At 40.5% G+C, this 12418-nt stretch overlaps 1 protein-coding gene across 1 annotated transcript in view; it reads left to right on the forward strand.

Annotated features, from left to right (window-relative positions):
• Positions 1-11484, forward strand: part of WDR43 (WD repeat domain 43) — a 40100-nt gene extending 28616 nt beyond the window's left edge. The window contains exons 11-18 of the mRNA XM_054989156.1: positions 1056-1196; positions 2828-2914; positions 4155-4186; positions 5079-5142; positions 6450-6563; positions 9086-9155; positions 10256-10308; positions 10404-11484. Of these exons, the coding sequence (XP_054845131.1) occupies positions 1056-1196; positions 2828-2914; positions 4155-4186; positions 5079-5142; positions 6450-6563; positions 9086-9155; positions 10256-10308; positions 10404-10559 (717 nt within the window). The 3' untranslated portion in view covers positions 10560-11484. The remainder of the gene's footprint in view (positions 1-1055; positions 1197-2827; positions 2915-4154; positions 4187-5078; positions 5143-6449; positions 6564-9085; positions 9156-10255; positions 10309-10403) is intronic.
• The last annotated feature ends 934 nt before the right edge of the window (positions 11485-12418 follow it).

Consider the following 12418-nt stretch of genomic DNA (forward strand, 5'->3'; position numbering starts at 1 on the left):
ACTAGTCAATATAGACTGCTTCCAGAGTGGTGGTGAAAATGCTTAATGGCAGTAAGCTATATAGGAACAGATGAGAACAGCATCCACGCATACTTGTTCCTGTGCCACTCGCTGCTGTCCCACCTACTCTTCCTCTGTCATGCCTGTGCAAAAGTGATTGTGCCAGGCTCCCGCACAGCCCAGATCCTCTCCATTACCCTAAGCCATGCCAAAACACTACATACTGCCTTAGCAGGCAAATGAGGGGGAAAGACCTCTAAAGGGTTAAAATGGGATGAATGACGTGGAGCTAGCTGCTCCATGCCCTTTTGAAAACAGCTTAGCTCCACTCCCTTCTTCCATGGTGGCTGTGGGTGGAGTATACAGACAGATGCTTTACCCACAGCCATCCTTTGGGGTCCCCTTTTATACTAGAGAAAAACTAATTTGAAAAGGGATTTGCGCGTTAAAAAAGGTCATACTTGGAACATAACTCAGGAGACATATATCTGACATTTGGGGGGAAACATCACCACTCCACATGGAAGCAGCCATAGAAGATGCAAAAACCACCACACCTTGTTTCCATTTGCAGTGGTGGTGCTAATTTGTGCTACAATGCTTGTGAACATGGACTGTTCAGAGTTACGTAGGTAAAAAATGAACAGTCTCTTTGCCCCCAAGAAAGTTACAACCCATTATAGCATCCATCACAAATTATGATAGGGAAGTCAAGGCTTCAGAAAACAAGCAACTTTGAAGCTCTGTTCTCTCTGTATTGTGCTAAACTGGTCAGAAATGAAGGAAATACCTCAACACCTGGAGTATGAGGCAGTTCCATGAAATCGAGGGTTCCCGTCAACTTTAAAAGCGAAGGCTTTGTAGTTCCACAAGTGAGATCATTGAGGAAAATTTGTAGCAGAAGCAAACTGGCATAGCCTATCCAGGTCTTATCTTAATGCTGTAAAGAATGGGTTATGTGTGTTAGTGCATTAAAAAGCTGATCATGTGAGGGCACAGCCCTGTGTGTTGCATACTGCTTAATATGGAACCGTGATTTTTTTCCCCTTGTATAGGAGAGCATTGAAGACCGCCTTGGCGCAATGGATATTGATGTGATGAAGATAAAGTCACCATCAGGAGGCCTTCCGCAGACAGACAATTTTGCAGTGCTCTTAGTTCAGGGTTTGGAAAGCAGTGATCCTGAGATCTTAAATGTAAGTATTAGTATAGTGATGTCTAATAAGGGTTTCTTACTGTTCAGTGATGATACTTCTAAGAATTTTTACTTTATCTGCTGTAGTCTACTCTTTGAGGTGTTAAAAGCAATAGTAGACACACCTGTCTACCAGTGCATCAGTCTGTTGCCTTGTCTTCTTCTTGGTTGTATATTGTAGCTGCTGTGAGTAACTGAAATGGTGCATGAACCAAAAGGCTGGCTCTCCATGCCCCCCTCCCCCACCTGCAGAGGTTCGGTGGGTGGCAATAACAGAGTACTGTTTTTCAGTGGTGACCTCTCACCTTTGCCATATTCTCCCTCTCAAGGCTCACCTTTATTACCTTTTAAGGACCAGACCAGAACATTTCTTTTTAACCAGGCTTTTAATGGGGTGGGGGCTCTCAAGTTTTCTACCCAGTTTTATGGTCTGTATTTCCCCTTGAGATTGTTCTATGGATATTAGGATTCTGAGCATTGCTTTATGTTGTTTTTACATTTTTAATATTGATAATTGTTATATTGGGTTTTATGATTATTTTTTACACTAGAGACATTTAGAACATAAAAATAATCCTGAGAATGTATTGTCGAAGGCTTTCACGGCCGGAGAACAATGGTTGTTGTGGGTTTTCCGGGCTGTATTGCCGTGGTCTTGGCATTGTAGTTCGTGACGTTTCGCCAGCAGCTGTGGCTGGCATCTTCAGAGGTGTAGCACCAAAAGACAGAGATCTCTGTGTCACACTGAGAGATCTCTGTCTTTTGGTGCTACACCTCTGAAGATGCCAGCCACAGCTGCTGGCGAAACGTCAGGAACTACAATGCCAAGACCACGGCAATACAGCCCAGAAAACCCACAACAACAATCCTGAGAATGTTAAACTTTTTAAATACAAAAATATTTGTAAATAAAATAATGCAATCCTTATAGAGGAAGTGCATCCCATTGAGATTAATGAGATCTACTCACTAGTGAAAATCCACTGCACCCTCCACTCTCACTGGTATTCATTGTACAGGCGAAGTCATTTCCATCACAGATGGCATTTCCACAATCATCGCTTACTGTATTAAGAGTAGTTTTAGGTGATTAGCTATATTAGTCTACAGTAGAACAGCCGGATTTGAGTCCAGTGGCACCTTAGAGACCAACAAGATGTTCAGAGTTTCCTACTCATGTGTGGAGAAGGCAGCTCTGCTTCTCAAAAGCTTACACCTTGAAAATCTTGTTGGTCTCTAAGGTGCCACTGGACTCAAATCCTTCTGTATTTTGAATATTCCCTTTGCATGTAAGCAACTGCCTGGCCAGCTTCAACCTTGTAACGGTCTTGGATGAATATGAAAAGTTATTTGCTGGTTTGCTGTATACCTCTGAATTCCAGTCCTTTGGGAGATGGGCATGAACAAGTTTGATGAGGTTTGATAATTCGTAGGCAGGCATGTGGGGTTGTATGTGTATGTATCTTACACATAGACAAGCAAGACTACTCAGCTGAAGTACAACAGTGTATATGTAGGGCATATAAATAAATACGTGATATTGATTCTCTGTGTTTACCCTGTATTGTACTGTGCACTGTGGGTGTCAAGTTCAAGTTTCTTTGCTGATTCTTTTTCTCCTTCCTTCAACAGAAAGTGCTTCAAGTCAGGAAGGAAGTGTTAATAAAGAAAACAGTAGCCAGAATACCTGTACATGCGGTCATTCCACTATTGCATGAGGTAAGCTCTTAAGTCATTACTGTAACACCAAAATCCAAATACAGACTGCAGTATTAATGGGAAATGTGTTTCTCTGAAGCAGTTTAAATGAACTAGGTAGCTTTTTGCTCTCACAGACCTTTCTATGTTAAGGTAAAGGTAGGCATTAAGAGGGATGGTTAATGAAACATGAGGCAGCTATATCTGTTCCTGTGAATGTTGATGTGAAACCAAAGTTAAGTTTGTATACCCTGGGAATCAATAGATGTAATTCTCCTCATGGCCCTGTCTGTGGCTACTTGAAGATTTGAGCCATAAACACACAAGACTGATCTTTCTGTAAAACTGAAAATAGGCCCAGATTTACAGAAAAGTCTGTAATCTAAAACAAAAATAAAAATGGAGGGTTAACCCCTCAAAATAATAGCAGTGCCTGTAACTTTAACAAATGAATGCCTTCAGTGGTGGTTGTTAGGCAACCACAGCAATAGAACCAGTTTTTCAGCCTTCATTTCTGTCCAGTAAAATGATGGGGGGGGGTGGGGGGTAGGACCCTTTCCATGGCCATTTTAACTTCTGAGGGAGAACTCTTTGGGGCCAGGCCTGACAGCAACCACTTGATGATTTGCTGCCGTGTGGCTTGCATGACTCAACCAGGTCTGGCTGCTTGTTACTTATTCAGCAGTAACAACCCTGCAATAGCCAGTACTGCATAGTGGTTGCAGACTAGGGTCTTGAAGACCCAGGTTTGAATCACTGCCTTTCTGTGGAAACTCAATTGGGTGACTTTGGGCTGGTCATACTCTTTGATCCTAACCTACTTTACAGGGTTGTTGTGAAGATAAAATGGAAAAGAAAAGAATGGTGTAAGGTGCTTTGGGTTTCCATTGTGAAGAAGGTTTTGTATAAATGAAGTAAATAAATACTAAATACAACTGAAAGTGTGGGGTAAATAAAATGTAGATTAATAGGTGGGAGAGAGGAAGCAGGTAAAGGGGATAGACTATGGAGATTGCTGGATGGAAATAATATGGGGAGAGAGATAATAAGGGAAAATGAGATGCCTCCACAAGTCTTTGCAGGTTGTAAGTTTCCGTTATACATTGGCTAAAATAGTAGAGCATCTAGCAGAAGTTCTAGCTCATAACAAGGTTTGAAACAAGGTTTTGAATACTTAAGAATTTATATATGTTCATCTTGCTGGCAAAAAAGCAATTTTATTATTCTTGTAACTTCTCAATAATCTTTAATTCTCTTCCAGCTCACAAAAAGACTGCAAGGTCACCCATACAGGTAAGCAAAAATACTCTGCATCTGAACTTACTGACATTTTAACAGAAAGACTTTTCTTCTGTTTCTATATAGTATAATAAATAGTGCGGCTCTGATCCAGTTTTAGATGCCCTTAGAAGTATTGTTTATTTTAGGTACAAATAGCGATGCTAGAGTGTGATGATGGAAATGATAATGCATAGTATTTGTTCACAGCTTTCAGGTGCTCAAACCACTTCATGGGTTGGATCCAAGCAGTTTTTCCAGTAGTGAAAAACGGAGGAAGAGATCCTCTTTGACCACTCAAAAGACTGTTTGGTATTACCAGACCTACATGGACAAAAGCTGCCTGGAATGGAGACTGTAATAAGGAGGGAAATTGGATGAGATTGAGTGAAAAAGCTGGCTGGATCCAGCCCCAATTACATTATCTAGTTACCTTGGCAGTGTTGTTATCCTGTATGCTAGACTGGGAGTGTGGCTGAGCAGTGGTCACCCGTTATACCTTTGAGGTAGGCTAGTACCTATCTTGACTGTTCTTCCAAATCTGAGTGAAGGGCTTTGCCATAACTTGGAACTCTCCTGGTTGACCACTGCCCAAGCCCCTGGAGAGCCGAGGCTACTCAGAGGAAGCAGTGCTGGGCTAGGTGAACCAGTGTTTAGACTCTAAATGAAGCAGCTTTTGGAGAAAGAAAGATGTGGGATTCACTCTTTTGCCTATTTTGAATATTTCTGCTATAAACCTTACAGGATCTCAGAAGATGTGTAGGAAATACCACTCACATGATCATTATTTCATTTATATACCCTGTGTGTAGCTTGGGTTTATCATCTTTAGATACGAAGTATTGTCATATTTTTAAAACCCTGTCTGTAAACTCAGGACATTCCCTTTATTGTTTTCTTTTTCCAGTGCCTCACAAATGGTTCGATGGCTGAAGTCTGTTTTAACTATGCATGCATCTTACCTTTCAACAGTAAGTACATTGATGCTAATGACCAAATCTGTTTTAAATTTTTTACTCAACCCTTAAATTATCAAAGTAAACTATTTGCAAAGCAGGTATCTTACAACATATTGTACCCATATTTGAGGTTTACTGGTTGAATATTTTCTCTTCACTCATGTAATGCTTTTGCTTTTCTTGGCTGAATATTTGATTATATTGTTTTGGGGCTTCAAGTGTTCATATTTGGTATATCTGCCTGCTTAGTAGTAGTAGTAATAACAACAACAACAACATTCGATTTATATACTGCCCTTCAGGACAACTTAATGCCCACTCAGAGTGGTTTACAAAGTATGCTATTATTATCCCCACAACAAACACCCTGTGAGGTGGGAGGGGCTGAGAGAGCTCCAGAGAACTGTAACTAGCCTAATGTCACCTATCTGGCTTCAGTCTGCAGTGGGGAATCAAACACAGCTCTCCATATTTAGAGTCCCATGCTCTTAACCACTACACCAAACTGGCTCTTAGTAGGAGAGGCAAAAATGACATACTTTTGAATTTTTAGCATGAGCAATTGTTACACAACTTGAGTTTGTTTCCCAAAGCCAACTGCATGCCGTGCACAGTCAGTAAAAACTTGGCAAGATGAGGAAGGACAAGCAGAGAGCATGATGTAGAATATTATTTTGTAGAACCTGAAGAAAGCTCCCTTACCAGGTTGCCATGTATGTTTGAATATCCATGATGCATATTAACTGTAATTGAGTAGTTCTGATTAGAAGCCATGCAAGCTTTACCTCAATGTCGTATTTTCGGAAGCTAAGAATATAATGCATTTCTGATGGGGAGGCATGGTTTACAGTGGAATATACTTTAAAATTGAGGATCACCAGAAAAAAAGACGCGAGTAAACAATTAGCACTACTTAAATGTACTGGATGGCACACGAGGATCGGCTGAAAATGGAAGCGAGGAATGTTGTGCACTTAAAACAATAGGTTTCATTACAAGTAGCCTGCATGCAGTAACAAATGTATTAAGTCTGATAACTGTTTCCATATTTATTTACTTCTTTTAACCCCCCATTTGGCTTATAGCATTCTTACCCCCCCCCCAACCTCCATTTTATCTGCACAGCAACAACCTTGAAAAGTAGGTTAGGTTTAGAATATGTGACTGGCCCAAAGTCACCCAGCAAGATTTCATAGCAGAGTGGGGATTTGAACCTGGATCTCTCAGATCCTAGTCCGACATTCTGACTACTACATCACACTAGCTCTTGTTAGGAAACAAAGGAGATGATGTGACAAATGTTTTTTCCCCCTCTCTAGTTGCCCGATCTGGTCCCCCAGCTGGGAATGCTATATCAGTTAATGGAGAGCCGAGTGAAGACTTTGCAGAAGCTCTCTCGCTTACATGGGAAACTCTATCTTGTTATCACCCAGGTGTGTTGAAGCTTCTAGTATAATGTATAAAAAGGATACAATTAGTGGTGTATATTCACAGTGAGACACTATCAAGGCTGGGGAAGTTTGGGAAGCTTTTCAAGTGTGCCTGACTTGAGTGTGATGTAACAAGAGACAAATAAAGCAAAGGAACAAAACTGCCTTTATCCAATGGATTTTCCAGCAGAGTGAAACTTAAGACAATTGCAGTTTTTAAAATTCTTATTTCTGAACTTTTTCTATTTTGCTTCAGTTGTAGAAATATCACCCTTGATTGAGTAGAGCCTTCAGTTCATAAAGAAGCAGTTTCAGTCTGCAGCTATCTTTATACAATCTCAGCAATTCAGTATATATCCCCAAACATCCTATATAGTATTCAGCTTTAGTGATGCATCTCATTTCCAGTGTACTAAAATGAATTTTCCTAATCTCAAGTTTGAGGTAAAATATCTAAGATGCCAGTAAATTATGAGTTATAGACAGAACCTAGCAACATTATAATTATTTGGACTTTGGAACATTTTAATTATGCTTCGTATCAATTAAAATGACTCTTAGTAAAGACTATTTGGAGTCTACTAGATAAAAAAGCAGATTTGAAACATTTGGATATGTAGTGCTCATTGTGATTGAATATGATTTGTAGCAGCTGACTGGTTTTGTTTATGCATTTGGTCATCTCAATTTTTGGAGGATTTGCACTCTACATATGATACCTATTACAATGCAACACCTTAATGTTCAGTGCACTTGCTATGTATGTTAATGGTGCTGAAACCAGCATTTTCTTTTTTTGTGTGTTTGGGGATAGGACTGCAGGATGTTCATACTAAATAAGTAGAGGTAGCAGTTTACAGAAAAAGCAGCCATTTTTGTTCATATGTGCAAGTTTGAGCATCAAGGATTTTATTTCCTTCTAAGTATTACTTTTTCTGGACCGTATATATTATGTCCTCTCAAGGGAATACTACTTTTAAATAGCATCATGCCACTGAAACAGTCCTATGGCACATCTTATACATAAAGGCAGAGCCACATTGGTGACAATTCACCACTTATCCTGGCGCAGGTACACTGTAGGTACGCCTGCGCCAGGATAAAAGGTCAGTTGTTGACGCAGCAGACGCCTGAAGGGATGCAGAGGTGGTGGGGAGGCACAGTGCAGGGGAGTCCCATGCTGGGCCTCCATGTCCCCAGCAGCAGGCCTCTGAGGCTGAGATCGGGGCGTGGGGAGGCGGCCATGCTCAGCCTTCCCGCCCTGCCTCCCCCAGCCTGGATTGGGGTGTGGGGGAGTTGGCCCTGCCTGATCTTCCCTCCCCCAGCCGGGATCGGGGCACAGGGGAGGCAGCCATGCTCGCCCACCCTCTGTGCCTCCCCTGGCTGGGATCAGTGGTATGAAAGCTTTTTTAAGCTGATGGGAAATGGTGTCTTGATCCAGCTCATATTTTCGTGGACCAGATGCCATTTCACCAAATGCACAAAGTGCCAGACTTATACACATACAGAGAGAGAGAGAACTTAGAATCATAGAGTTGGAAGGGGCCATACAGACCATCTAGTCCAACCCCCTGCCCAGTGCAGGATCAGCCTAAAGTATCTCTGACAAGTATTCATCCAGCCTCTTCTTGAAAACTGACAGTGAGGGGGAGCTCACCACCTCCCTAGGCAGCTGATTCCACTTTTGAACTACTCTGACCGTGAAAAAGTTTTTCCTAATATCCAGCTGGTACCTTTATGCATGTAATTTAAGCCCATTGCTTCGGGTCCTATCCTCTGCTGCCAACTGGAACAGCTCCTTGCCCTCCTCCAAATGACAGCCTTTCAAATATTTAAAGAGAGCAATCATGTCCCCCCTCAACCTCCTCTTCTCCAAACTAAACATTCCCAAGGCCCTCAGCCTTTCTTCGTAGGGCTCAGTCTCCAGAGCCCTGATCATTCTTCAAACTTACAGGGTTTTTTGCATTGCATGGCACTTAGGTGTGCTGAATTTACTTGTAGGCTCTGATCTACAAAAGGTTGAAGCCATGTTACATTTCTTAGTCTTTAAGGTACCTCAGGACTACTTGTATTGTTGCTGCTACCTGCTAATTTTATTTGACTGTAATTTGTTTTTAAATAATACCTCTGATACAACTGTGTGTGATATTTCTTGCTTGCATAATATGCTCTTCTAAATGTAGGGTGAACCTCACACATTGATTTACATTGTTTTCAGAAATGTTTCCTGTTTAAAAGGACAGGTTTGGTCTTTATTATATTTGCAAAAGCTTAACTTTTCCAAGATCTCCACCATGCTGTGTATTACTGCTTATTGACTGAAAAACAAAAGTTGTTTGAATAATAGCTCTTTCTAATATAGCAATTCATTTGCTGCTCTAAAATGCAGTTATGGCTATAATATGAAAAATCACAAAGTGATTTCATTCTGCTATGAAGAAATGAGTGCCCTGCATATTTGGCAGAGTGGCCTAGTTAGAGAATATTACCACAGCCCATGCTGATCACTACAAATCCCTTTACAGGTTGCTGCATTAGAACAGGCTCAGGAAAAAACAGATGTTAACCAGACAGCAAAACTGGTGTATGAAGAAGGTAAGAAAGTGTACGCAGTGGATTTGCTTTGGGAATGGTCAGGAAACCTAGTGCACCCTGTTTTGTTTTGTTCTGGCCTGTTTCAAATGGACAGTTGTGCATGTGCCACTTAGTCATCTTATCAACTGTGAAAATGAGGCCTGGACTACACATGCAGAGGAATGAGCAGGATTCTGAGGTAGTAAAATGGGTTGTCCTATATCAAAGCTCCCCCATGTAAAAACTCCCTGTCAAAAATAGCATGTTGGAGGGAGGAAGGGTTTCTGACCTATCCCTTTGCATGCTGTGCCAGTTGTCTGCTTCTTGGAAATTATTAGTGTAGGAGAATTTTGGAAAGCATAATCCTTCATCTGCAATCTGAAGTGATACACTTCATTGTAAAACCTCAGCATTCTTGCACCTCATTTGTGGTATGTGTAGTATGCCTAACTGTATGGGGAAAGGATTTCCAACTTATTGGGTACAAACTAAATATTAATTAAATCGCAAGCCTGTGAAGTCTAACTTCAGTGCTGCAGTATCCTAACGCTAGACAAAAATCAGTTAATGAACTATAGAAGCTTTGGCTTCAGTCCACCAGAGAATTTCACAGATGGGAAGTGGGGCAATTTTTGCCAATTCTCCCCTCCCATTGCAGACCTCCAATGCCCCCCTTATGCTGTTTTGGGGGATCCCTGTCACCTAGTAGCAGCTCTTTGAAGAACATCAGCAGCTGCAATATGAAGGGAGAGATGAAGAAGTCTCACTCTGTGGATTGAAATCCTTTCCATGCATAGAAATTACTGGTGGAACTGAGCCTTTGAGTTGTTTACAAGGTTTTGATTAAGGGGATTGGGATCAGGTAGCCTCGCAATAAATAGCGTGAGGTTTTACTTCTATGTTACATGTTGCAATCGGCATGGTACTTTTTATTAAAAGGTTTTGGGGGACTAGTGTTAGAATTTGAATTTTGATCATATCCTTCTACCAACTAAAATACTTTGGCTTTACTTTAACAGCTTTAATAGTAGTTTAAGTCGCACAACCCTTAGCACATAGCCATCTTGACAAAACTATTTGAAGAAATACTTGTATTGAACATTTATGTTCTCCACTCTCAGAATCATCAGAGGAAGATTCAGATGATGAGATAGCTGCTGAAAAAGATTCAGATGTAAGTAAAAGTCAGTTTCCCTTCTCATATGTCTCCTGATTCCTTGGGAATCAGATAGCTGAGATGTGTTTATGCTGATTGCTTGTTCCCTACAGGAGAACTGGGATGAAGATGAAGATGATGAGGGAGAGGAAAGTGAGGAGAAAGATGAGGGAGAGGAACAATCAAACAACGAGCAAGAAATGGCTGTAGAAAAAGAAATCAATGGAGAATCAGATTTGGACCCAGAAAATGAAAGTGAAGAAGAATAGCACATACTTTTAAAAGAAACCAAACTTATTAGAAAGAGCTGGCCACCAAAACTTTAATGGATCACCATGCTGAAAACTGCTTGCTTCACACAAGGACTCAGTACTTGGTTGACAAATGTGGATGGGCATACTGGGACACTATTTCCAAGCTCACAGTATAACCATGCCAGCCACCTTCATTGCTGTGCCCCAAGGCCCAGTGGATGGTAATCTTCAGCATTTGTTCTGTCAGTTCCTAATTCTGAAGGATTGAAGACCACTCTTATCTTAAACTCCTTTAGTTAGTACTTGCCAGTTGGCTTCTTGCTACCTTTTCTGGAAAGAAAAATATTTTTGTAAGATGTAATGCTTCGGACTTACTGATAGTTTGCCACCTTGCCCACTTCCATCCCTCTTTAGCAGAAATGTTCATGCCTTGGCAATGAATCAGTGTCATCCAGGTTGAAAAACCACATTTTCTTTTAAAAACCAAACTGACTTTTTATATATGTCTGTGTGTAAATTGGTCTCTTTTTTTCTTGTACTTCTAAAAAATCAACAACAAAAAACCCCTGTTGGGCTCATTGGTGGTTCCTGACTTCTGTTTTAACTGAGCTTGTATATAAGTTTAGTGGTGATCCAGAGAGAAGTTCATGTTTGCAAGGGTAAGGATTTAAAAACAAAATAATGAAAGGTAGGACAGATGCTTGTGAATATGTAACACAAAGCCTATACATTTATTATGAATTTTTAATCTTAGGGGCAGAAATAAGGTTGCTATTAGTTCAGTTAAGCTTAATCAGTATAAACAGTTTTTAAGAACAAGGTTAGGTAACAGTTTTGAGCCATTCACCAATAAAATGTACAGTTATATTTGTCTATAATTGGAGCTGTTGCAACCAAATACTGCCCTCTTTGTAAAGTGAATAAATATACATCTCCTTTATGAAGTGTTGCTCCTGTTGTATGTGGGTGAGTGTTTGCAGGTGGTATTTTGTACAAATGACGCTTTATCCCTTTGCACTCCTGGAGAGCAAGAAAAAGAACAGCCGCTTTGAGGAAGGCGCCAGCATTTTAAGCTTACGCTTTTAAGTATAAATGCTGCAAGCCAAAGCATTGAAAGATGAATGCATTTGGATCATTCTTTGAATCTTTTGCTGAAATTAGAAGTTACTGAACCTTCCAACATGGTTAGAGTGTTGGACTAGGATCGAGAAGACCCAGGTTCAAATTCCTGCTCTTCCATGGGAACTCACTGGATGGCCTTGAGCCAATCCCTCTCACCCAACATACCTCATAAGATGGTTGTGAGGATAAAAAAGGAGGAGGAAGAAGGTAGTATAAGCTTCTTTGGGTCTTCTGTTATCCCATTTATGACAAAACTTTTATATTACTATTCCGTCTGTGGTTGGTAGAGCTTTTAAGATATTCTTTTTGTGCTGAATGATACGAGTTTTCCAAAAAATCTGGTCCTATTGTTACTCTTTGGACTACTGAGAATTGGCCCCTTCACTCCAGAGCCTTTAGGAAGTTTGCTTTCAGTCATAATTCCTTTGACGGTTCCTTTCTGTGATGATGTATGCGATTTGATTTTCTCAGATCATTTTTAAATAGCCACATGCTTGTTACCCAGATGATGAATGTGCTTAGATTTCTAATACAAGTTGCCACTGGATGGGAGAACTGTCATATGTGAAACAAACTAATAACTTGCACCTGATTTTAAATCACAGTATTCAGAGGCATGAACTGCAGTTACCTTCTATATTTGGTAGTCAGAGAAATTCAGTGCAAATTTCTATTTTAAATGTTTAATTAAGAGTAAAGTTTCTTCTATATGGCTGACTTGGTCCTGCCATCATAATATGCTTTAAAAAGTT

This window comes from Eublepharis macularius, chromosome 1 (assembly GCF_028583425.1).
Source record: "Eublepharis macularius isolate TG4126 chromosome 1, MPM_Emac_v1.0, whole genome shotgun sequence".
Classification (NCBI taxonomy): domain Eukaryota; kingdom Metazoa; phylum Chordata; class Lepidosauria; order Squamata; family Eublepharidae; genus Eublepharis; species Eublepharis macularius.